Here is a 23,569-nt window from a genome sequence, read left to right as displayed (position 1 = left end):
AGTAACAAGGTGTTGTTTAGATTGTGGATATCTTACAGAAGGTAACTCCTTATGACTTAAAAGTTAAGTATGTAGGATTTAAGGGGATTTAATGGCGTTTAGCAGTGAGGATTGCAGATTGCAGGTTAGAATTGCTTCAGTGTTCATTGTTCGGGAGGTTTTTACCTCTAAATTATCCAGAGGTCTCCTCGTCTCCAAAACAAACAGACCATGTGTTTAAAACCAGTAAGAACACTGAATAAACCAGTTTCATGTTACAAATCAGTGAACCAACACCGTTTGGCATGTTGAAGACTGGCAGTTTGTCCACAACATGCTTCTGGTCACCTTTTTCTTTGATAACTTCGATCCAGGCATTCTGGAGGTTTTTTACCAGGAGACAAATTATTCGCAGAAGTCTCCTCTCAAAAATAAACGGACCCGGTGATTTAAACTGCTAAAAACACTGAATAAATGAGTTTCATCTGAAAAATCAGTGTTTTTTCTGATGGTCCTCATTGCAGATGGGCTTCTAACTACGTTGGCTGATGTGAAAACACAAATGGCCCTATCTCAAAACAGTATTTGGTTTGTCCGTTCTGGGCTACTGTAGAAACATGCTAGTGCAACATGGCCATCTCCGTAGAAGAGGACTCACTCCCTCATGTAAACGGCTTATTCTAAGGTAACAAAAACCCAAGGATTCTTATTTTTAGATGATTATACACCAAAGAAAACATACGTATTACATTATATTCCAATTCTGCCAATATATCCTCCTAAATCCTACACACTGGACCTTTAATTTTCGGAGTTTGCATTTCACAGTTGCATCTGACACAAGACATTAATGACTTGTTTCAAATACACCGCAATACAATACAGCAAAACAAAGCCAAATTTGAACACAGTGCAACATCTTTTAATAATGTTTATCACCTTCATCATACATTCACCACAAACTCTCCAATCACCAAAGTCCTTTAAATTGATTTGTGTCTTTCTGTGATTCAAAGAAACACTGATGTTTCTACTGAATCACTGAGACAAAACCTAGGACTCTCCTGTGCCATGCCGTGCAAGATCAGACGATAATATGAGACCAATTTTGTTTCTCGCTCCCACAGGGAATCACACGCCTATAAAAGGCAGCAGCGCAGCAGCAGCAGGTATTGTCATCATCAAGCAGCCATCGTTCATTATCACCGCCTATCACAGGAAGTGTTAAAGGCGATTCCAAAGAGTTGTTGTGTAGTGGGTGTGTTCAATACTGGTTTCAGTGTGAGAAGCAACTGGGGATCTTTGTGTTATTCACAGGCGATTTTGCCATCAAAGCTGGAGAGGGCGATGGCAAAGGCCTGCACGGCACACATCGGGTAGTTGAAGTCCAGCGTGAAAATGTCGTCAGCTATTCGTCCGAACTGCATCACAATGTAGTCCACTGAAAAAGGCAAGTTGTTGTTTAAATAGGTAGGTAGGTACTGTAGGTAGGTAAGCAGATATACTGTATGTAGGTAGGCAGGTGTAGGTTGTTAGTTATTTAAGTAGGTTAATACATGTTGGAAGGTAGGTATACTATAGACATATGTTGGTAGGTACGTAGGTATGTAGGTAGGTTAGTTGGTAGGTCGGTTGGTGGATAGGTGTATTTTGGAAATTACTAGGGTAGGCTGATACATGTTGGTAGGTAAGTATACTGTTTGTTGGTAAGTAAGTAGGCAGACATATGTTGATAGGTAAGTATATGTTGGTAGTTAGGTAGGTAAGTAGGTAAGTGTTGGAATTACTTTGGTAGGTGGATACATGTTGGTAGGTAAGTATACTGTGTGTTGAGTAAGTAGATAGATATATGTTGACAGGTAGGTATATGTTGGTAGTTAGGTGGGAGGGAGGATAGGTAGGTAGATAGGTAGGTAGGGAGGGATATGTTGTTAAGTAGGTAGGTAAACAAGAAGGTAGACATATGCTGGTGTGTAGGTAGGTAGACTTATATTGGCTGGTAGGTAGTTAGAGATATGTTGTTAGGTAGGTAGGCAGGTAGAGATACTGTATGTAGTTAGGTAGGTAGGTAGAGAAATGTAGTTCAGTAGAGATATGTAGTTTGGTAGGTAGGTAGAGATATGTTGTTAGGTAGGTAGATAGATAGAGATCTGTTGTTAGGTAGGTGGGTTAGTAGGTAGGTAGGTACGTAGAGATATGTTGTTAGGTAAGTAGGTAGGTAGAGGAGTTAGGTAGGTATATGTTGGTACATATGAAGATAGGCAGTTATATGTTGGTAGGTGAGAAGGTCAGTCAATAGGTAGGTAAGTTGGTTTGCAGGTAGGTAGGTATGTCATCACGTAGGATAGGTAGATATATATTGCTAGGTAAGTACAGTAGATAGGGAGGTGGTAAAGATTAAATAATACAGACTCATTTGATTTATGTCAAATATTATGAGATAATATTAAGTCATGACAGTATTAGACAAAACGAGATTTTGACCACAGAAATCGTCAGAGGATAGCCAAAGAAATTACAGTTCATTCTGAGGGGAACACGAATATCTGTACCAGATTTAATCGCAGTCTTTCAATTGCTGTCAGGATATTTCCCTAAAAGCCTTAAATGTCAGCTTCATGGTGGCGCCAGAGGTGAAGTCAGCTGATCACCAGAGTCAGTAGGATTTGTCCTCTGGGGAGCATGAATGTCTGCACAAAATGTCATGGCAATCCTTCCAAATGTCGTTGAGATATTTAAGTCTAGACCAAAGCGATGGGCTGATGGGTATTATTTACCAGCACAAAGGACATTATGTTACTATCATGTGCTGTAATATCAAGGTGAGCACAGAAAGAAAAGGCCCAGTTCATGTTAATGTTAAATAAATTTTGATTAATAGCAAAAACAACAACTTCTCTCTCTGGCAGATGTCACTTAATTTTAATTAGGTCAGAATTTATCCTAAATTGACTAAAGTAAGGAGCTATGTAGTTAAAATTTTCGTGTAGTGTTTCAACTCATAAACTAATACAGAAGAAAAAACCTATTGGCGGACTAATACATGTGATGTAAAAAAAAAAAAAAAAAGGTATATAAAAGTCTAGTTTTCTGATGTTTTGTTTTTACATCTGTAGGTGAAGAGAAGAGGATTTCTGCAGACACACCTGTCTAAAAGTTATAGGTGTGTATGTATCAGAAATCTACTTTTGTTTTGTAATACAAAACTGTAGTTAAGCACGATGCAAACAATGGTAAAAAAAATCATGAAAACTCATTAATACAAGGCAAAACTAAAAAAAATGTCCAATGATCTAATCAATATATATATATTTCATTTTCAAAGGTTTTTAATCTCTATAAATTTTTATGACAGCAGTAATCTGCTTTGTATTTTTTTCCTTATAATTTAACATAAAAATAACCCCCAAAAAACAGGACTGTTTGTTTTCATAGACAGACAGAAACTGTGGATGACAGTACTCACCATCTTTGCTGTGGACTACCTGGAAGTTCTTGATGGAGGCCTGGGTGACCCTGCCATTGAAGTTGAGCACATGAGACGCAGTTTCTTCGTTCCACACTGGCGTCTTGTTGTGAAGCTCGATCAGATTTTCCATCCTTCTATTCTGGTGCCTTATCAACAAGCCGTCACATTCCTGCAAAGAATTAGACAAACACGAGTCAGGATAAACACCAACAAAGTGTAATATGATGTTATATCTTGACTTTGTGCTGCTCTCATAATAGGCAGACAACATATGATAAATCAAGCTACAAATGGTATATATTTATCAAGTTGACACTGTGCAGAGCAGTGCGGCATTCTGGGATGCCTAATTTTGCTAATGACTCATCTGATGGTTTCACACATATGAATCAACAAGTCAAAATATCCACAGATGGAAATACTTCCTTGATAATCCCAATAACACACTTTATATAAATATCAAATTACTTCTTCTGGTGTTAAACCCTGGTGACCTGGTCTGGGAACAATTATTTTTTCTAGTAAGTTTTTATGCTCTACTCGAGGCAAAATGTAAAGTAAAAAATGAAACAAACACTTAACTTACATTTCTTGGTCGCAAAGCTACTCGTTCATTGTCCTTGTCCATTCCTGGAATCACGATCGTCATCCTTCTGGGTCCTTTCATCCCTAAGACATTTGTTTCCTGAAACCAGAAATAACCGGAGAGTTCTTTCAAATGTTTCCATTTTTGTTTTTAAATCAAATGTACCCTAAAACATTGTTTATTAAAAAGGAAAAATATAATTTATGATGAGGTGTTTAATGACTTACATAGATGATGCCTGCTAGCTCCTGCCGGGCATTAGACATATCTGGAAGAGCTCTCTCTGGATTCAAAGCGTTGTCAAATACGGTGAATTTAGTACCCATTAAATTGGACCTGGATAACATATTACAGAATTAAAATAAAGAATATAATAAAAAAGAATACTTTAGTGATACTACACATTTTGTATGCTGCTTTTGATTACACGAGTGAATGAATGACAGGGTTCCCCGACATTCTTTAGCATCAAATCCAAAGACTTTTCAGGCCAAATTTCCTCAAATTCAAGGACTCAGCATAGCATAGTTGGAGACATGGATCAAAGTTACTTACTGTTACAACACTGAGCATTTTTATAATGAGAACTAGCTGGCTCTACAGAAGCTCAAAGACAACAATTAAACAACAGTGACCCAACTGTGGGAGACTTAAATGTATACAGTATAAAGTAGCATATTTACTAATGTTAAGTAAAAAAAACCCAAAAAAACCCTTCAATTTCTATTCTTGCACAAAATATATAAATTCAAGCCCTTTCAATGACCCATGTTTGTTTATGTCTATTTTCAGAACCTTTAAAGGCCTTGATTTTTTTTCCCTCACATCATTTTTTTTCAAGGATTTTAAGGATCTGTGGGGACCCTTGATGATTTCTGCAGTGTACCTCAGCTTTCCAACGAAATTCTCTCCACCTCTCGATAAATCTGTGGCATCAATGGAGATAAGGTAATTTGACGTTGTGCATTTCTTTCTTTTCCTTCCTGCCAACAGGAATGTCTACAAAAAGAAAAAGACACAAGCAGTCCTGTTAGATCTACAGAAAGAGAGCAATCTCATGTACAAAAATCCCAAAATGAGGACTACTCATTTACTTTACAGCTGCACTGTTTGCTAAACAAAATCCCCAAAAATTAATAACAGCAACAAAGAGAGTCCTCCGACCTTCTTTTCGTTGTCGAGGTGAAGGTAGTACAGAGGGTAGAGGCTCTTGTCCATCCCTCTCTGGTCTCGAGTCACTCTGCATTTGACGGTCACGCCCTGCGGAGCCGGCGCCATCACAAACTTCTCCAAATTGTCAAACTCAATCTGAGGTGATGGAGATCTCTCCTGGTAAAGAAGCATGAAGAAGTTAATGTTGAATCTGTCAAAGTGAAATTACAAATGTTGGCTCATCTGTGTGGCATTAAATGAACTGTCTCTTTTATTTATGTTTGAGCTGTGAGGTTTGAGATACTTTTTTCTTCTTCCCTTTCCCCTTTTTCTTCTTTGATTTTTCTTCTTTTTCTGAGTCAGAATCGTCACTTTCTTCTGCTTTTGCTGAAATACACAACAATAACTGTCAGACACTTGTCAAGGACTCAAGAGGAGGATAAAGTTTTGGGTAAACCTGCCTTTCTTCTTTGTCTTCTTGTCTTTGTCTCCTGATGTTTGGAACAAGGATGCTGAGGCGGCGGGGGGTTTCTTCTTTGATTTGGTCGACTTTGTCTCCTCTTCACTGTCATCACTGTCTGATTTTGCAGCTGCAGGAAACAGGTGTAAAGATAAGATTTTCCGTTGAATTTCATAATACTGTAAGAACTCTTATTCATCAATAACAACAGTTTATTGCCAGCTAATGCCTATCTTACACTACAAGACTTTAAAATTACTTAAAAAGAGTACAGTCTGACACTCTCTCACATTTAAAGACAAAGTGAGTTTTAAGTCACACACTAGCAGATTTTGCAAAGAATGGGGATCTTGCAGGGTAGCTATTTGCAAGAGTAGATTGCTTTTTGCAAACTAGATTCCTTTTGAGATTGTTTCCCATCCTGCTCCTGGTGAAAAATATGACACCAAACTCCCTTGAAGGAATATGACATATTCACAATTCCTTGTGTTTGCAAAAACACATAATTATAGAAACACTTGGTTCTAATTTACTCTTTGCAAGCTATTGTTGGTGCAATTAAGGTTGAAATACCATCTAGGCTTCCAAAATTACCAAACACTGACCTTCTGATAACAGCAAATTACACTTATATTTAGAGACAAGATTAAAAAGCGTCATATGTCGACAGTATTCTTGTCAGTTTATCACCTTAACTCGCTATTAGCCTCTGTTGGTTAGCTGTGCTGTTTTAGTGGGAGGATACTGTGGGAGTGAGAGGGGATCTGTTTAAAAAATGTAGCTTTCTCACTGAAAAAAGTGCTGGTTGGTGGGTCAAATACATGCCAGATTACAGAGGCCGTGTGTCCTCGCCGCAGGGGCTACGGGTGCGACTCCAACCCACAACAACAACAAAAAAACCCATACACGCCAGAGTCCAGATTAAACACAGATTGGTCACTAAACAACTGCACCAGTTTCTCTGCCTTTTCCACAGAACAAGAGAACCAAGATATATTCACGTTCTTTCGCCTCCCCGTGTAATGATTCCTGTTAAGTGCTGGAAAGAGTGCAACGATTGGTTGCTGACAATGTTCATGTAACCTACAATAATATTAAACGTGTTTGATTTTGCCCGAACATCAACATGAGTGAAATATGACGTAAGACAGGTCAGACTGAGTTTTATAACCCTCTTACACAGAACGAATGAGATCACGGGAGCGTTGAGCAACCAGCATTAGAAATTTGTCTGCGACAGAGAAACCACTTGAAAGGTTGTTTGGTGTAAGGCTGGCATAGAATGTGAGGTCTCTTCACAATAAAAGAGGTTCAATGGGCAAACCACACAATTTTTGGTTGTGACAGTTTATCAAAATGTAATCACCTTTCTTTTTGCTTTTTGAGTCTTTTTCTCCGTTTATCTGGAACATTGAAGCCGGTTCTTTCTTCTTGTCCTTTTCCTTTGACTTGGCTTTTTTTTCTTTTCCATCAGAATCTTTGTCCTCTGAAAAATAACAAACAAGTAACACTTAGACAAACAATGTCAACATGATTGCATTGTGAATTTGAAAGTGAAAAAAAAAAATCCTAATCAATGAAGAAAAAAGCATTTGGGACTGGGATGGATTTTGTAAGAGGAGATCAGATTTTGAGCATGCAATCCTGATTTTGTGTACTCAGTTTATAATTTGCTCTCACAGTTTCTTACAGCTGTTTTGTCCATTTCTGAGCCCTTGAGAATATAAGTGATATTCAAACTTCACCAGGACCCACCCATATTTTGTTGGTCAGTTTAAGTTTGGGTTATATCATTTTCTCAGGAAAAAACTGATGGACTATGGGAAGTAGACTGACATCACACGCAGACATTTGCTCTGCTCTCAGTCAGAGTTACAGGGATGCAGACTCAGAGAGCATAACTTGGAAGAAATCAAGGCGAAGGATGCCAAATTCTTCGTTTACATCTAGTGACACGTCTTGTGTCCTCTAAACCTCGATTACCCTGGCACTACTGTCATCACTCACTCTTCAAAACGTGTTCCACCGTGAAGAATCTGTCCCAACATGAACTCATTTTTTGACTTGCTGACTGATTACTGCTCAGAGCTGTCTGTGCTCCCTGCACGGTTTTGGCATTATTGAGCCTCAGGAATTGAAAACACATGCTTTAAAATCTGCTGAGGTAAGATCTGAAGTTTAGCAAGTCTCACTGGTAAAAATGGCTTTGACTGGTTCGTCTAAATATTAACTTGTTATACAGTGCGTGACATTCATTCACTGAACCCTCTCTCCTCTAAATAGTGGGACTAAATATCTAACATTTTTTAGTATGACAGCAACACTGTTTTATCAGAACATACACAAGAAGGTTTACTGCAAAATATGAATAACATTTATAGTTTTTTTACATTTAATCTGTAATAACTGATTTAACAGTTACAGTTTCGTGTATTGTCGCCTTTAGTTGACTGTCTGATAAATGTCAGTCCAATACTGAGCCTCATTTTCACTCTGTTTTGATAAAAAATAAAATAAAGTAGCTCCTGGCTGCTAAATGCTCCATTATGTAGTCATTTCAATAAAAGTTTTGTGGTTCATCATATTCGTTAAATATTAGATAATACCTTAGAAACAGAATGAGAGTAGAACGGACATTTCCATTCAAATCAACATAGAAAGATGGTCAGAGTGGCAGCCATTTTTATGCATACCGTTGTCATTGCAAAGACCTGAGACTGTTAGAGTAGAGTAGTACGAAGCACGGAGAGGCGTCTTTTGAGCACCATCTCTGTTACTTTGCTGCTAGAGAAGAATTGAGGATTGCTGGATTTAATGCTTCATGTTTCTACTGGTAAGTTATTAATTTCTGTGATCACAATCTTTGGTCAAGTTTGACGATGTTATCCTTGTCTCTAATGTCAGATGCTGTTGAGATTTAAGGAGTTTTGACCGTTCACATGATAACACACAAGGATACGGTGATTATTATGAAAGGGGATTATGGGTCCAGGCAACATGATGAGCGAGAGATTAGGATAGGCTAAAGGAAAACGCTGGCTTTGTGGGTTCAGTAGGCCAAAATGGAGTTCCCCGACTAGTAAGTGTGACCGCTTTAAGGCCTTACTGACATTTGTCACGATAACTACTGACAACAATCGCCATTTTCTCTTTAGCCAGTGAAATGACCACAGCAAATGGCTCAATGTCCACTCTACTCTCATTCTGTTTCTATCGAGATACACTGTATCATCAAAACTGTTTCTTAAATGGTAAATTTAGACAGAAGTAACGTATGGTGTATGAATCCAAATGCTATAGAGTGAACAACAGCTGGACAGTGAAATGTTAATTTAACTCAAACTTTTACAATCAAGCTTTGAAACTTCTCAGAAACTTTTGTAGGATGTGGAGAAAAGAGAAGAGTATTTGAAAAATATTTTTACTGTATTACCTTTCTACACCTAAAATACATTTTGAATTCACATACATGAAAACCGATACTGTAAAAGAGGCTAGCTGCAGTAGTTATAAAAACATATTGCCAGAGCTACCACAAAGTAGACCACTAATATAATTAAATCCATCTCCATGGTTACCATAAACAGAGTACCCGCCTTTGTTTTACTTTACAGGAGGAGCAGGGAGCAACAAACACAAGTCAGAGCAGATATCCCTGAAATGACTGACAGCTGATCTGAGGTGTCGGCAGGTGAAGTTAAGCTCAGAGGCAAAAGCTCTGGAGATGATCCAAAAACAGTAATAGAAAAGAGCAGCAACACCCCGGGCTATGACACATATTAATTCAATGTGAAAGTGATAAATAGCTCAGAGCAGAGCTAAATCTCTGCACTGATAATCACTTGATCAAAATCAAATGAATAATAAGCTACACACATCAAAAGTTGTCCCTTCCCACACTTTAAAAACGGGTGAGTCATATAAGTATAATTTTTCTTTCGAAAAGGAAAATTAGTGTCATTAGTACTAATGAATTGTTCTGATGCACTGGATGAATATTTCAAGACTAGACCGGTTCATGCTAGCAGCTCTGTAGTGAAAGCAGTGCTTTGGACTTAATGCTGATGTTAGCATACTAACATGCTCACAATAACAATGCTGATGTTAAACAGGTAAAATGATAAACATGCCCCCAAACTCAGCTCTGGAAATGTCATTGCTTTTGCAGGTATTTGGTTATAAACCAAAGAATTGGACTAATTAAAATTTTGACCTGATAATTCCACCAGAAGAAAAGTAAAAAGATCACAATTATCACAATTCAGCCTGATGGGAACATGGATCCAGGTTCTCGTGCATTTCCATGGACTAAATTTAAAAACTCTTTCATGGCTTTTTAAGGATCCTTGATAAAATGTCCATGACCTTTCACAACATTGCTACATCTCAAAAATTTACAGTACACAAAGCAAAATTCTAGAACTTTTTCAAAACTTTCAAGGATTTTACTAATTCCATGACTTCCCGGCCCTGAAAATAAGATTGGGAAATTCCATGACTTTCTCAATTTTTTCCATGACTATGGGAACGCTGATATATGTACCAAATGTCATGCCAATCCATCAAATATTTAAGATTTCAGTCAAAACAACAAATGTCAACCACACCGTGGCGCTACAGGGAAGGTCAGGGGGATTATTGGAGTGAAATCACACTATGATGACCATGAATGTCTGTGCTAATTTAATGGCAATTTATACCATAGATATTTCAGTCTTGACCAAAGAGGTGAACCGAACAATTGTCAATGCCATCCCTAGACCTATGCCACTAGCCTAGTAAAAAAAAAGTGTCAAAAAATGCTATTAGGACCTACATAACAGCTGCGGTATGCAGCAAAACTTTGAATCCTCACTCAGCTCCACTGACACTATAGAGAAGGACACCATGGCCGAACACGTCTATTTCATTTCAGTTTTCAAGCCGAAAAAAGAATCAAGGTTCACTGAGCCATTCATTTTCTAATTATAGTTATACTAATTGAAAATGTGTTCTATAGTTTGGAAAAAGAAACTTCAAGCGACTGACATCATTTTCTCCAAACCTCCCGCAAAGTAAAAGTGCAATTTTCGGGATTTGACTGTACCGGTTTTAATGACATTTTCCACAGCTGATTACTGGAGGGGAAGCTACTCACATGACTGCCGTGTTTTGTTACCTCTGCTACCAAGTCAGTGTTTCCACTTCCTCACCATTACACAATAAAATCATTTAATCCTCTTAACAACATTAGTCTGGTCTCATAACTGTTGTTTGGGTCGCACTGTTAATGCCTTTAGAAAACTGTTTTCTGCCTCTTGTCATACCTTTAGATTTAGACTTCTTTTCTTTGGCAGTAGTTGCAGATGGAGAGCTGTCCTTTGTCGTCTTTTTCTTTGTCTTTTTCTTGGGGGTGTCTTCATCATCGTCATCATCATCATCGTCATCTGTGCCTGAATCTGCAGAGACAGAAAACATATTTGGTAGAATATTATTTGTTTTCTATTTCCAAAATACATTTGTGAAAGAGTTTATTTGTACGGGATAAGTTGAAGTGAAATCTTCAAGGTTTTCAGTTTCAAGATGCTACTAATGGCGTACCTTTCTTCTTTTTTGGAACACTTTTTGCTTTCTTTTTTGGCTCTTTCTCTTTCTCCTTTTCTTTTTCCTTTTCTGGTTCTTCTTTATCTTTTTCTGGTTTCTTTTTCTTCACCTTCTTTCCATCTAAAATGTTGATCAGGAAACAGCAGTGGGACCAATGTGGTTACATCACAGAAAAGAAACATGAAAAATGTCACAGTTTGCCATCTACTTTCTTAGTAGGAAAATATCATGGTCTCTAAAAAGATCCTCACTTTGGATGGCAGGACTGTCGTCTTCGGATATATCTTCACTTTTCTTGGTCTTTGTTTTTTTGGGTTTGGCCTCTTTTGTATTCAGTTTGGCTTCTGTTGTGCCATTTGTCTCCTCTTTCTTCTTCTTAGGCTTCTTGGGATTTTCTTAAAAGATACAAAACAGATTAGAGGTGAAACTTGTGGAAGAGGAGTATGAGAGCAGAGGGAAGATGATGAAGACTGGAAAAAATGAAAACTGGAAGAAAGGAAAAATAATCTTGAAATGATTACTAAAAATAGAAGCGTTTCAACATCTAACAACAAAAATTAACTCACCATTACAAAGTCACGTGAATGGGAGCGAGGGGCAGAAAGGAAAAAGATTTAGAAGAAATGTATTGTTACTACTACAACTATTGATATTATCTTTAGTTAAAACACTTGAATTAAAACTAACTAATTAAAACTTAGCATTAAATTAGCTTGTTAATTTTCAGTGTTAAAATGCTCAGTGGTTCATATTTAGGTGAATTACATTGATTTACAATATTCATACATGTTACTCCTATGGTCCAAGAGTCCAAAATTATTAGTAAACATGAACAATTTCAAATCCAGAACCTAAGGTACTAAAACTCAAATCTGTGATTTCATTAATGAAAAAAATTGGAGCTGCTCCATAGACAGTGAAAGGTGAGAGATGTTAAAGATGACACTGAGAGCACCCAAAGCAATGTTTTATGTATATAGGAACATTTTCTGTTTCATAACTGAGAACTCTACAATATAATTAAACTTATTTGCATATAGAAAAAAAAACAGTCTGCAAGTCCACAAAATCAGTTTCCCAATTATCGTCTATGGAACAACTCCAGACTTCATACTTGATGACATTAAAAATTTGTGACTTCCTTCTCTGGTTTCATGTTCACAAATATTGATTGAACTCTCCCAGGCCACTGAAATAGCATCATTGAATTCTTAAGACAGTGTGTGTTTCTTTTTAAATTTTACAGCTAACATCCTCACAATAGTGCAGTCAGACATAATGATAATGAATGACGTAACAGAGCATGAGGTGATAATGACACGATGCACACATACCTGCATTTTCTAGAGTTAAGTCATCTATAACTGTTCACGTACACACATACACACACAAACACACACAGAGTTTTGTAACTATTTTATGTAACTTGCTCAGGCCTCCCGAGAAACTTAAATCACAAACACACTTTACATCACGCAGATTAGAGGACACACAGTGGCGAGTCAATTTCTTTAGAAAATTATCAAATAAATAAATTGAGTATACCACAAAGGAAAAGATAGGGAGGAATCAGAAAATGTATTTAACTCTTTCCTGTCTGCAGTTATAAGAAACTGTATCTGGTCCATATCCCATTTAATTGTAAATCTTCATAACTCCATTTTGCTGTTTATCACCTTCAATATACACTTTCATCTTGGCCGTCTAGACACAAGCTTAAGCTAAAGTCCAAAGGGGGCTCAAACCTCTGAACCATAGTCCTCTGACACATTGTGCCCTTACATGCTTTTGTCTATTTGAGGATTCGCATCATAAAATAGTCAAATACCAAAGAGAGAGCATTTCATAAGTGTGAGGAATCTGAAGACTAAACCAGTGACAGGAACAAGTGTCACTGACCTGAGTCACAGAGAAGGAGGTCAGTGTGATCGCGGCCAGCGGAGACAATAAAGGTAATCCTATTAGATGCAGATCCTGCATCGATGGAGGTCTATTTGTGTTCTCAGGCAATCCACAACTCAGAGTGATGGCAGCAGATTTCATCATTTTGTAATGACTTGTATAAAAAGTTATTTAATGTCATTTCACACTCTACCTAAAGGCGCATATTTGACCTGTTGACATTGTGGAGTTAGAGTCCTTCACACACAACTTTGAAAAACAGGTTTTTGCTCTGTCTGCTTTACTCAAAATAATAATTGTTAAATAATCATTAAACATTTTGCTTCATGGCATTGCTTTGTAAATTCTGAATTAGCTGATACTTATGTTGCCTAATTGTTGCAAGGATTGAGGATTTGGATTTAATGAACATATTTACGAAATTATGATCAAATAATCACCATCAAAACAGAAAGGAGTTTTGACCTAAGATTACCATTTGCTTGAATGTTAGCTAAATAAGTTATTTAATTAGTAATTAATAATACACATGGTTATAATACAAAAAATAGAGCAGCCATTAAAGAGGGAAGTGGCATGTTGTTGCATTTGGTTTGAATGTCATCACAGTGGCACTGCACTGGATTACTGAGTGCCTTCAATCCCTCATGTGTGCTTTTGCAGATGCATCGCTCAGCAGATGAGCTGCATAAACTTGGCCAGCGTCAACCCAGATGAATTTCAATGTCAGATATGAATTTGGTCCATGCCTTAGCTGCCTAGGCAGATGCTCTTCAATTTTAACTCATGTCCAAATAGTGTATCTTTTGGATTTTACTCTAATGAAAGACTTCCCGTGCGGTCATTAGTTCACAGTGCAGTTATCTCACATGTGGGTCAGAGATTATTGTTTACGTAAGCATTCTTTTAAATATCTTTGAGATTCAAATAACTAAAGTTATTAAAAACTAAACACAAGGCAAAAAGTTGGATTTTAAAATGTCTAATAAATGCATTGCACCCTAATGCTAAACTCTACATGAGCAGTTTAACTGTAAGTATTATTGTATAACAACAGCAGAAGTGCTTATTTGTCTCTTATTAAAGCAACTTCTATCCTTTAGGTCTCCCTCCAGATATCATTACATATCATCACACATATAACCACATCATGTTTGAAAGTCTTTTAAAAATATCCACAAAACCACAAACTCCACCCTTTTACCTTCTCTGCAGACATGGCGTGGCCTCTGACTTCAGCTCTACCGCTGCTTCTTTTTAGAGGTTAGAAAATAAAAAAGCAGGCTCCTCAGTGGTGATAATGAAAGAGCGAGAAAGCCCTGTACTCACTGAGTCTCCATCAGCAGAAAGTTGTTAATAGGATTTATGTGTAAAGCCATCTGCTCTGTAGAAACACGTCAACGGGAGAAACCAACAAAGGCTCAGGAGGAGGGAGAGGACTTGTTTATCATGTGTGTGTCCACTGTCCACAGACCTGTGTATCCTCACATGTTTGTGTCTGGGATACTAATGCTAGTTATGATAGGATGTTTGTCCTTTTGCTTTCACACCTCTTCTACTGTGGGTCAGACTAGCAGGAGTATGTGGAGCTAAATTTTAACATCTTTGTTCCCAGTTTCTAAAGATAGTTTTTTTTTAAAATTTAAATTTATATAAAATACTTACCTGAACTTTCTGGTGTGGTGCTGAAGCAGAATCCTCATCCTCTTGACTACTGAGGAAAAACAATTCAAAACATAATAATTATGAAATGTAATGATAATCCCGATAATGCTTTAATTCCACATTAACTTACAATTGTAGTAGTTGATCTGAACTTGCTTTTATATGTGATCTGAAATAGGGCTCTAACCAACGGTTATTATCGCTTAACCTGTAAATTGATTTCTTGATTTTATGCACATATTTATTTTGTTGCATCTGTTGTTTATTCAATAATGTTACTGTTACTGTTACTGTAATGTTGCTGTTTCATACAATAATAATATTTTTTTATTACATATCTGCACCTATTCCATATATTAAATACCTTTAAAAACCTGTGTATATACACTTATTTTCAACATGCATCTATGCCACTCCAATAAAGCACGTAATTGTTAAAGTGAGATGGTCCTATCCAATCCTATCTATCTGCAGAATCAATCAATCTTGGTTAAAGCACAAAGTCCATTTTTTGGCAGCCCACAGTGTAAAAACCTTCCACTCCCAGTTTGTGCAACAAAGTATCATTCCTACATTAACAGGTCATGCCAGTGATGGGAAGTGGGGCCTAAGTAGGTCTGCCTGATAGCAGTAAGTAAAGCTTTCCCGTGCCACTTATTGGTTTAGCACCACTTGGCTAGTTCCTGCGGAAAGCGGGTGTGATGAAACAGGAAAAAACATTCAGAAAACCACAAGGCCTCAGGTAGAACTAGTGGCAGGCACTATGAAGACATCAGACACTTGGTCTCTTTATCATCGTGTGGTAATGTTGACATACCTGTCCTGTGTCCAGGCCTGTTTGACGGTGTGATTGTGGAGGGGCATGGCTGATGTGTAAAGAGATTACAGTACGTCCAGATTTTGGTCTAAATGAGGAAACATGAGAAACAGAGAAAGAGTGTACTGACAGAAGGATATCCATTGGAAATCACTGCATTAAATCTGTATATATTAATATGAACATAAAAACATGCATTACTACAATCTCTCACCAAGTGTGCTGTGGTTTTATCTAGGCAGCAGTAACTGTCTCCATCCAGCTTGTGAATGCCTACAAGGCTCTATACACTTCCTGTAGCCGGCAGAGGGGTCACATGACCCAATTCTAAGAGGATTTTTACCAAAGCTACAGGTCCCCCCCAATCAACTACAGTGCAACCAGGATGGCCGACCCTTCAACTGGGATTACTCTAATCAGCTATTCACCATCTGCAAGCATTTCTGTGGAGGTTCCCAAGAAAAAGAAAATGTGTTAACTCTCTGTAGTGGAGCAGGGGATGTGTGTGATTAGTCGACTAGATGATTAAACGTTGCTTAACTCACTAGTCGGCATCAGATATATTAGTCGGTTAAACTTTTGATAAGATTATTGTTTCATGCGATTGCATTACTTCAGAGAAAATGCAGCTGTAATAATCATGCATTTTTCCATATCCGTTTAACCTGATAGTTTGAATTGTGCTCAACTTTGACTGTTTTCTGAGTGTTTTCTTACTTTCAGACTTGTCGACTTGTTGTTTAAACCTCTGGTTGAACATCAAGGAAGTTAGTCATTAGGAACATCCCTTACCTAAAGGAAAGTAAAACAGATTCAAGTTAAACAGAACAGATATAGTTTTAATTCAAGTCTTTTAACTAAACCAAGACAAAAATGTACAGAGGTTCTCTTATTTCAATTTAAGAAAACCAGAGAAAACTCAAAGAAACTGAAAGGTTCTCATCACTTAAAAGCTACAGATAAGACGCCTTCAATAATATCTCCATATGCTCCAATAAAACAGCTCAGTGGTCTGTTTCTGACAAAGAGTGAGCACTGAAGAAGTATAAGCTGAAAAATATGGCATGTGAACTTCCTTAAATCAAAAAAGATTTAAAAAGAAGCTTGAATTCAGTACGTCACACAGAAAGTGTGATTTCTTCCGTCAACCACCAGATGCTGCTGTACCCCAAGAGACAAAAAACAATGCAAGAAGCAGCTGTGAGGCACAAGGGGGCACATGGAGATACTGTAACTTACATATTCAAAAAATGACTGATTTATCCTCAACGATAATATTCACGAAAGTTAACAAAATACAATTATCTATTGTGAAAGTTGTTTCTACAACCTTAAACTATCTTAGTCCTGTCTGTTTTCGGTCTAAGAGCTCACATGTGGAGATAGGAAGAGAGAAATGTCAGCCGAAGTGAACAATAACACATGTGATAGGAAATAAAGAAGCAAAAGTAATGTGTTTTGTAGTTTTATAAGGCCAGGCCCTTTTGTCTCGCCACATCACCGTGCTGCTCACGCTGTCCAGTCTGCTGACTGTTGAAAAGGGTCTAGACTAATGGCTTTGCTGGCATTTCTGCAAACGCTTGACAGTAACATGGCAGTTGGCAGGCGGCCTAAGGAAGGCCAGCGACCTCAAGGGAGCAGCGGAGAAGCCATCAAGATCTTAAAGAGACAGAAACTACAGTGCGTTTTCTCACCATACACAGTGTTTCCAATCCATTTTCATGTCTGTTGTGTTTTATTACTGCGAGCAAGACGGTAAATACTGGTGAAGCAACAAGAAGCAGCAGGAGTATACCAGAGAGGCCGTAAAACCAGCTCTTACTATACCAACAACTGTAACAACAAGCCTGAATGAAATGAAAACACATTAATCAAAGTTATGGTGAAGCAGGGACCATTCAGAGCAGTTGTACAAACACTAAGCCAGGAAGAATTATGTTAAATACATAAAGGTAGAGCTTCCAGTGGCAGTGACCTGTGTTTGAGGAGGGGGTATGATGATGATGTTTTAGTTCACCCGTGGGCTGAGTGCTGAAACAGCACGTTGTTGAGGACGTGAACCCGGTGGCACTGTAAAGCCGGGTGAATCATCAACTCAGAGCAGGCCGTATCTCAGGAAGGACAAACTATGAAGACGAAACAGGAAAATCTGGGTTAAATGTGTCTATCCCCAAAGGAGGGATTGTTCAGGGGAGGTGGAGGGGGAGAAGAAGACAATGGCAGGAGGTGTCGTCCATACATGATAAATGGAAAGATGCTATTCAGGAACAAAAATAGTCTCTAGGGCTGTGGATAAAATGAAATTCACAATCTCCCACTGTTGATTCAACAAGGTCACATCCTGAAAAATAGAGGGATGAGGTAACTATTCTTGGATTCTTAACACTCGTGTGGAAAAAATACACTTTTTGGCCTGAGGTTGGTGCTAAAGAAAAGGTAACATAGTTACTGAATCAAAAAGTCAGACTTCGCTCGTCAGGCTCAGCTCTACATTGTCAGACTTTGCTTTTGATCTCAATGAGGATGTTCATCAAGTCTTAATAAGTATTGATATTTTCAACATGCTAATTGTAGGTTTGCGTACATCAACATGTTGAAACACCAATGTTAGCATAAATAGTGGCAATCTCCTGTGTTTCCAAAATTTACCGCCACTAAGTTAGAGTCATTGTGTTTGTCCCCAGACTAATAAAATGTTAGCTATATTGAGTTATTTTAATACAGTAGCTATCATAATTTTTTTCCGATACAGCTCTTATAACATGTATATAGTGAACGATTTAATATCCATTTCAATGCTTAGTGGTTGTTTATAAGTTGACATTCACTGTGACTGTAGCATGCTATATGTTAGCATATTTACATGTTTTGTGTAAAATACGAAGCTTGCTTTCCCGCGGCAACAGCATCCCACCACCGGGTGGCAGTGTTATGCCGTCAGTGGTTCAAACGACCTCAACTAGCCCGTTTCGAAGCAAAGGATCTCGAAAGCTAAGCTCCATTCTTTCAGTCACCCAAAGCTCATGACTATAGGTGAGGGTTGGGATGTAGATGGACTGGTAAATCAAAAGCTTTGTATTTCGGCTCAGCTCCCTCTTCACCACGAAGGTCCGGTTGAGTATTACTGCAAATGCTGTGTCAAATTGCCTATCCATCTCACGCTTTATTTTACACTCATTTGTGAACTAAGACACAGAGATACTTGAATTCCTTTGCTTGGGGCAGCGACCCTCTCCGAACCAAAACAGGAATATAACCAAACTCCATCTTGTCTGTGTCCGATATTTTACATTGCAAAATGCGAAAAGATATTGTACGAGAAAAGGTTTTCCTAAACAGAGAGGCCCTTAACAATTTCTGTTTTGGGATATTACATCGTAAAATCAAAACTTCACAATTATACTCTCTCTGTGAGGTATAGCTGGTCAAGTGAAATGTTTTATCAAAACTCAACACAAGCAGTGCAGGCTTCTACTACAGCTGATGACATTACTGCTGTACAGTCAGCAGGCTCTCAACTGGATGGTCCCAGTGGAGAAACATGCTCTTCAGACACTGGCGCCATGGTGACTATTAAGGCCGACTCAGTCCTCAAAAGTACACTTAAATAGATGCAAATACATACAGATATGCAAGTGAATGCACAAATGCATGCACGCTGTCACACACATAGTATTAAGTGGAGATGAGACTGATGGCTTGCACACTGATAAACGGAGGATTTTTGTGATACATGGACCATTATGGACTAATTAATGCACAGTTCATTGTATCAAACAGCAGTAGGAGAATGTTTCCACATAATATTTAGTGTTTTTTAGAGTCTCCCTGCATTGGCTATATGCTGTTTACTATAAAGTTCAAAGAGAAGCCCAATTAAAATTAAATTAAAATATAACCCTTACATACAGAAAATAACCAAGGGCTAGGGACAATATTGCCCAGTGTTTATTGTAACATAAAAGATTACCTTTTTGGTTGAGTTAAAGAGTTCGATAATCAACTTCAAATGTTGAAAAATAATTAAAACTTTCTTGAGTGGAACACATGGACAACAATGAACATAATATATTCTGATAAAAAAAAAGCTTGCTTATTCGTCATTTGTTTAGATGTGGTAAATGTATAGGAGTGTTATTGGTTCCTCTGTTCTGATCTGTGTGACATTAACGCGAGAGTATGTTGGTAGTATTTTTAAAAATAGATAATACCCATTATTTTGAGATTCTACAATACAACATCAGAAATAATCATTCATAATGTCCTACTTCCCATGTTTAAGCCTTTTGAGAGATGGATTTAAGACATTTTAATGCCAATTAAGGTCTGATTTTTGGATTAATGAATTAAATGCCTCTTAAGACTTTTTAAGGATCTGCGGGAACCCTGCTCTGAGAGGGAGCAGCTGTTTGTCATAATTTTCACAGTTCCCATTAGGTCATGTGTTCTTTACATTGTTCTCATTGCGGAGATCGCTGTGTGAAGGGTCAATGTGTTTCTCAAGTGCAGACAACAGTAGTTTAAAATGTTGCACAGCTTTGAGTCTGGCAGAAAACAAAGAAGACATACTGTCTCATTCTCATCTCAGAAAGTTTAAATAATTTTGACATATTTCAGCATGACTTCTATTTATATGTTGACAGATCATGGGCCTGGATGATTATTGTGGCAGATATTTGGCATTTTGGCGATTATCTGTATCGGCACTTTATTTTTAATAATTGCAGATAAAAATAATTAATTAATTAAAAAGTGCAAATAAAGTGTCAGCCTGGGAGAAGCTTTTACTCTGTAAAACCTGATGGAACTATTTTTATTTATTCATTTTTTTATTTAATATTTCAACTGACTTAAAAAAAATCAAAATTTCAAACTAAAAAATAAAGTTGCTTCGAACATCAACCTGTAACTGATGTTGAAAGTTTCATTTTTGATAAAACATTTGCTAAAGGTATTTAGGTATTGACAGAAAAAAAAATCATTTTTATTGTAAATACATATCAGTTCCAAATATTGGTTATTGGTCTCATTAACCACTAATAATTTGTATGGGCCCTGAAAAAACAAAATCAGTCAACCCCTTCTGTTTTTACTGTAATCAGCCCTGTCATTATTTAACTTTTGGGCTCACTGGGGTAAGAAAAACACATGTGTTAGCAAATATTATTTCACACAGATCTCCTTCCTGCCTGCTCCTGGCAGCACACAGTACTCTGAGAACTGCGTCCTCCATATGACACCTGCACAGAGAGCCTTTACAATAAAGCAAGCACGCCATAAGAGGGAGAGGTTCAGAGGATAACACTTGCAAACATTAAGTTACTGTTTGTTGGGAAACCATTGGTTGTACGAAAGTTAACCTAGTTTTTTTGTGCACTATCTATCATGAGTGCATTATTCTTTTCAGTGTAATAAATGATGCAGAGAAAACATGGCAAAAGAAAGAAACATATGGAGAGTTATTAAGTGTCATGAAGGAAGCAACGTGGAAGGTTAGATGAGAATCCTCGAGCCACTCAGAGCAGAAATACAGACAAAGCAGCCAGAACCTTGTGTGAACTGTAACACAAGCAGCGCTGAGCCTCGTGAGAGCTTGACACACATCTGAAATGGAGGACAAAGTATCCAGGAAATAGTGCTGTTGCTTGCATTTCCTATTCTCTGGGTGTCTCTGATAGAGACCAACCCCTCCAGAGCAATTCAGACTGCCGTGGATCCTGAACAGATGCCTGAGCTGGCACGAGGTGGCATTACCCTGAGAGCACAGAGTAAAAGTCCTGGGAGCGGTCACTGCCCCGAGTCCCCGAGAGAGAAAGAGAGAGGGAGAGAGGGTGGCGGGGGAGAGAGCAAAGAGGCAGCGCTCCCCTCACAGACTTGTTCCGTCCGTTTTTCTGAAACAGGCAGTGCTCTTTTGAAACGGTGCCAATGGAGGCTGGCCCAAAAGCCTTGCAGCTGAAACTTTTATAAGCTCAGTGTTTGCGAGCAGGAAGAGAAAGACACAGAGTTGAGATTTGTTTGCAGCTCTTCTGCGACCTGCCTGAGATGTCATGATTCATGCTTGCCTTTTTTTTGTTTCATTTAAACTACAAATTCTTCAAGAATATGCACAGAAATGATCTGGAAAGAAGACTGCATGAGGAGAGAAAGGATTTAAAATAGATGTATGGACGTAATTGCAAACAAAAAAGAAAAAAGGAAGAGTCAGTGACGTCACATAACAAGCTGTCTTGGATATTGCCTGAGGAAAGATACTGAGTGGCACTGTGGCGTGGACACATTCGAAAATTGTTTGGGACTTGCACATTGGATTATTTTAGTGTTTTTCTTGTATATCTTGGTGATGGTCCACATGAAACATCTTAAGATTTGTTTGTTCCCAGAAATTGAGCCTCCACCTTCCCTTATTTTCGCTTCACAGCTCCATGACACACTTTGTTACTTGACGAAGTATTGTGGTAAACATCCCAGAGCACTCGCTCGGTGTATTATGTTGACTGTAACCACTGATTTTCATTCAGGACTACAATCAAATTAAATCAGAACCTCAGTGGTTACTGTTCTTTTCTGTGCAAAAAAAACCCGAACGAAAACACAGGCAGGTGCAGAACAACTAAAGACGTCCGGAGTGACTACCGAAAATGGGAACTATGAGGCATGTACTACCTGGGACTGATGCCAACTGCTGACAAAAGGCTTTACTGCACGGTTCTGAGAGAAGCCTTTAACTCATTTGCTCTGCAATGCTTGAGGAATATCTGGCACTGAACTGTTTGGCCAAGTGTAGATAAATCTGTCAAATCTCTTTGGCTTTGGTACAAGACAGCATGTAAGTACTCACTTCTGATTTCTTCATCTGAGCTTACTTCTGTCTGTTTTTACCCCGCCTCCCAGCCCCTAATCCCACTGTCAAGTGAGATGTCTATTTGATGACACATAATCTATAGTTCATATGACTGCTCCCCTTTATGTGCTCAATGAACTCTGTCAACTCTGTGACTTCACCTTAAAGCGAAACTCTTCCTTTATGCATATTCTGGGTGGGTTTCATATCTTTGGTAGAACTGTGTGAGCACTATTTTGTGACTTCATGATTTCTTTTCCTGCCTCCCTTTCTCCTCGCTGTCTCTCCCTCTTGGCAACAGGGCAAAAGTGGGCAGGGAGAGAGGAGGGCATGGCCCAGAAACTGCTCTCAAGCCCCAGCCCCTGTTCAAGTGGGGTTGCTTGCTGGTACACAACTCAGCCTTTCCCTCGTCTTGCAAGCGAAAGAGAGGGATGTGGAAAGGCATTCTTGTCTCCTTTCTAACCCGCCTTTTTTTTTCTCCAACGCCACCATGGCCTAATTCTCTGCGGGTGAACACTCGCCTGACCTGTACAAAAAAATCTCACCTCCAGGTATTTCTCATTTTTGATTCTGCTTCTGTTTCGCCCTCGATATTTACTCTTTGTACTGAGGTCTCCCTTCATTTCTTTTGCACTTTTACACTTCTTTTACTGTCACCTTCCACACTGTACACGTGTCTGCTTTGCTCGCATCGAACAATGCCTAAATCTCCACTGTTTCTTTTCGATCGCACACCCGGATTTAGTTATAAATGATGTTGTTTCTTAGATTAAATGCATTAAAAAATAATGATCAAAGTATTTGTATATAGTTGTTATAATGAGAAGTTTAAATACGATAAAACATATACCCGAGTAAAAAGAAATGTTAGTGGTTGTGGAACTGCCTCTTAAAGTGCAAGATTAGTAAAAACATTTAAACATTTAAGTATAATTTACTGCAAGTGAGAGTCTGAAGACACAACAACTCCAAATGCTCGAACATACAGATTTCTCCCCATCAATAGTGATAATTATGTCTAAGTCTCAAACACGAAATTCGCAGAGATAAAAGGCTTTTCCCCCTTTTTGTCAAACATTTTGCTTTGTGTTGCAGGTTTTGCTACAAAAGGTGCT

General features: G+C 38.1%; 2 protein-coding genes across 2 annotated transcripts; both read right to left on the bottom strand.

Moving 5' to 3' along the window:
- Positions 1-1,041: 1,041 nt before the first annotated feature.
- LOC121959410 (tubby-related protein 1-like) lies at positions 1,042-11,080 on the bottom strand. The gene is made up of 10 exons (XM_042508685.1): positions 10,953-11,080; positions 7,013-7,132; positions 5,648-5,776; positions 5,491-5,573; positions 5,199-5,363; positions 4,921-5,033; positions 4,262-4,370; positions 4,035-4,133; positions 3,446-3,617; positions 1,042-1,420 (listed from the first exon to the last, which is right to left on the bottom strand). Exons 2-10 carry the CDS (start codon positions 7,056-7,058, stop codon positions 1,287-1,289), a joined length of 1,050 nt encoding a protein of 349 aa, XP_042364619.1. The 5' UTR covers positions 7,059-7,132; positions 10,953-11,080; the 3' UTR covers positions 1,042-1,286.
- Positions 10,244-15,900, bottom strand: LOC121958665 (tubby-related protein 1-like). Its single transcript, XM_042507750.1, has 8 exons — positions 15,828-15,900; positions 15,614-15,701; positions 14,797-14,845; positions 11,481-11,613; positions 11,316-11,349; positions 11,167-11,186; positions 10,953-11,084; positions 10,244-10,260 (listed from the first exon to the last, which is right to left on the bottom strand). Exons 2-8 carry the CDS (start codon positions 15,658-15,660, stop codon positions 10,244-10,246), a joined length of 432 nt encoding a protein of 143 aa, XP_042363684.1. The 5' UTR covers positions 15,661-15,701; positions 15,828-15,900.
- Positions 15,901-23,569: the final 7,669 nt, after the last annotated feature.

This window comes from Plectropomus leopardus, chromosome 2, assembly GCF_008729295.1.
Source record: "Plectropomus leopardus isolate mb chromosome 2, YSFRI_Pleo_2.0, whole genome shotgun sequence".
NCBI lineage: Eukaryota > Metazoa > Chordata > Actinopteri > Perciformes > Serranidae > Plectropomus > Plectropomus leopardus.
This window is presented reverse-complemented; position numbering and strand designations above follow the sequence as displayed.

Coding starts and splice junctions, on each gene's coding strand:
- LOC121959410 (XM_042508685.1), bottom strand. CDS start 7,058: ATGTTCCAGATAAACGGAGAAAAAGACTCAAAAAGCAAAAAGAAAG. Junction 5,364..5,490: donor GGAAAGGGAAGAAGAAAAAA/GTATCTCAAACC, acceptor CTTCTTTACCAG/GAGAGATCTCCATCACCTCA. Junction 4,371..4,920: donor AATTTCGTTGGAAAGCTGAG/GTACACTGCAGA, acceptor TATGTTATCCAG/GTCCAATTTAATGGGTACTA.
- LOC121958665 (XM_042507750.1), bottom strand. CDS start 15,660: ATGCCCCTCCACAATCACACCGTCAAACAGGCCTGGACACAGGACAG. Junction 11,614..14,796: donor CACCACACCAGAAAGTTCAG/GTAAGTATTTTA, acceptor GAAAATCCCAAG/AAGCCTAAGAAGAAGAAAGA. Junction 11,350..11,480: donor CGACAGTCCTGCCATCCAAA/GTGAGGATCTTT, acceptor TCAACATTTTAG/ATGGAAAGAAGGTGAAGAAA.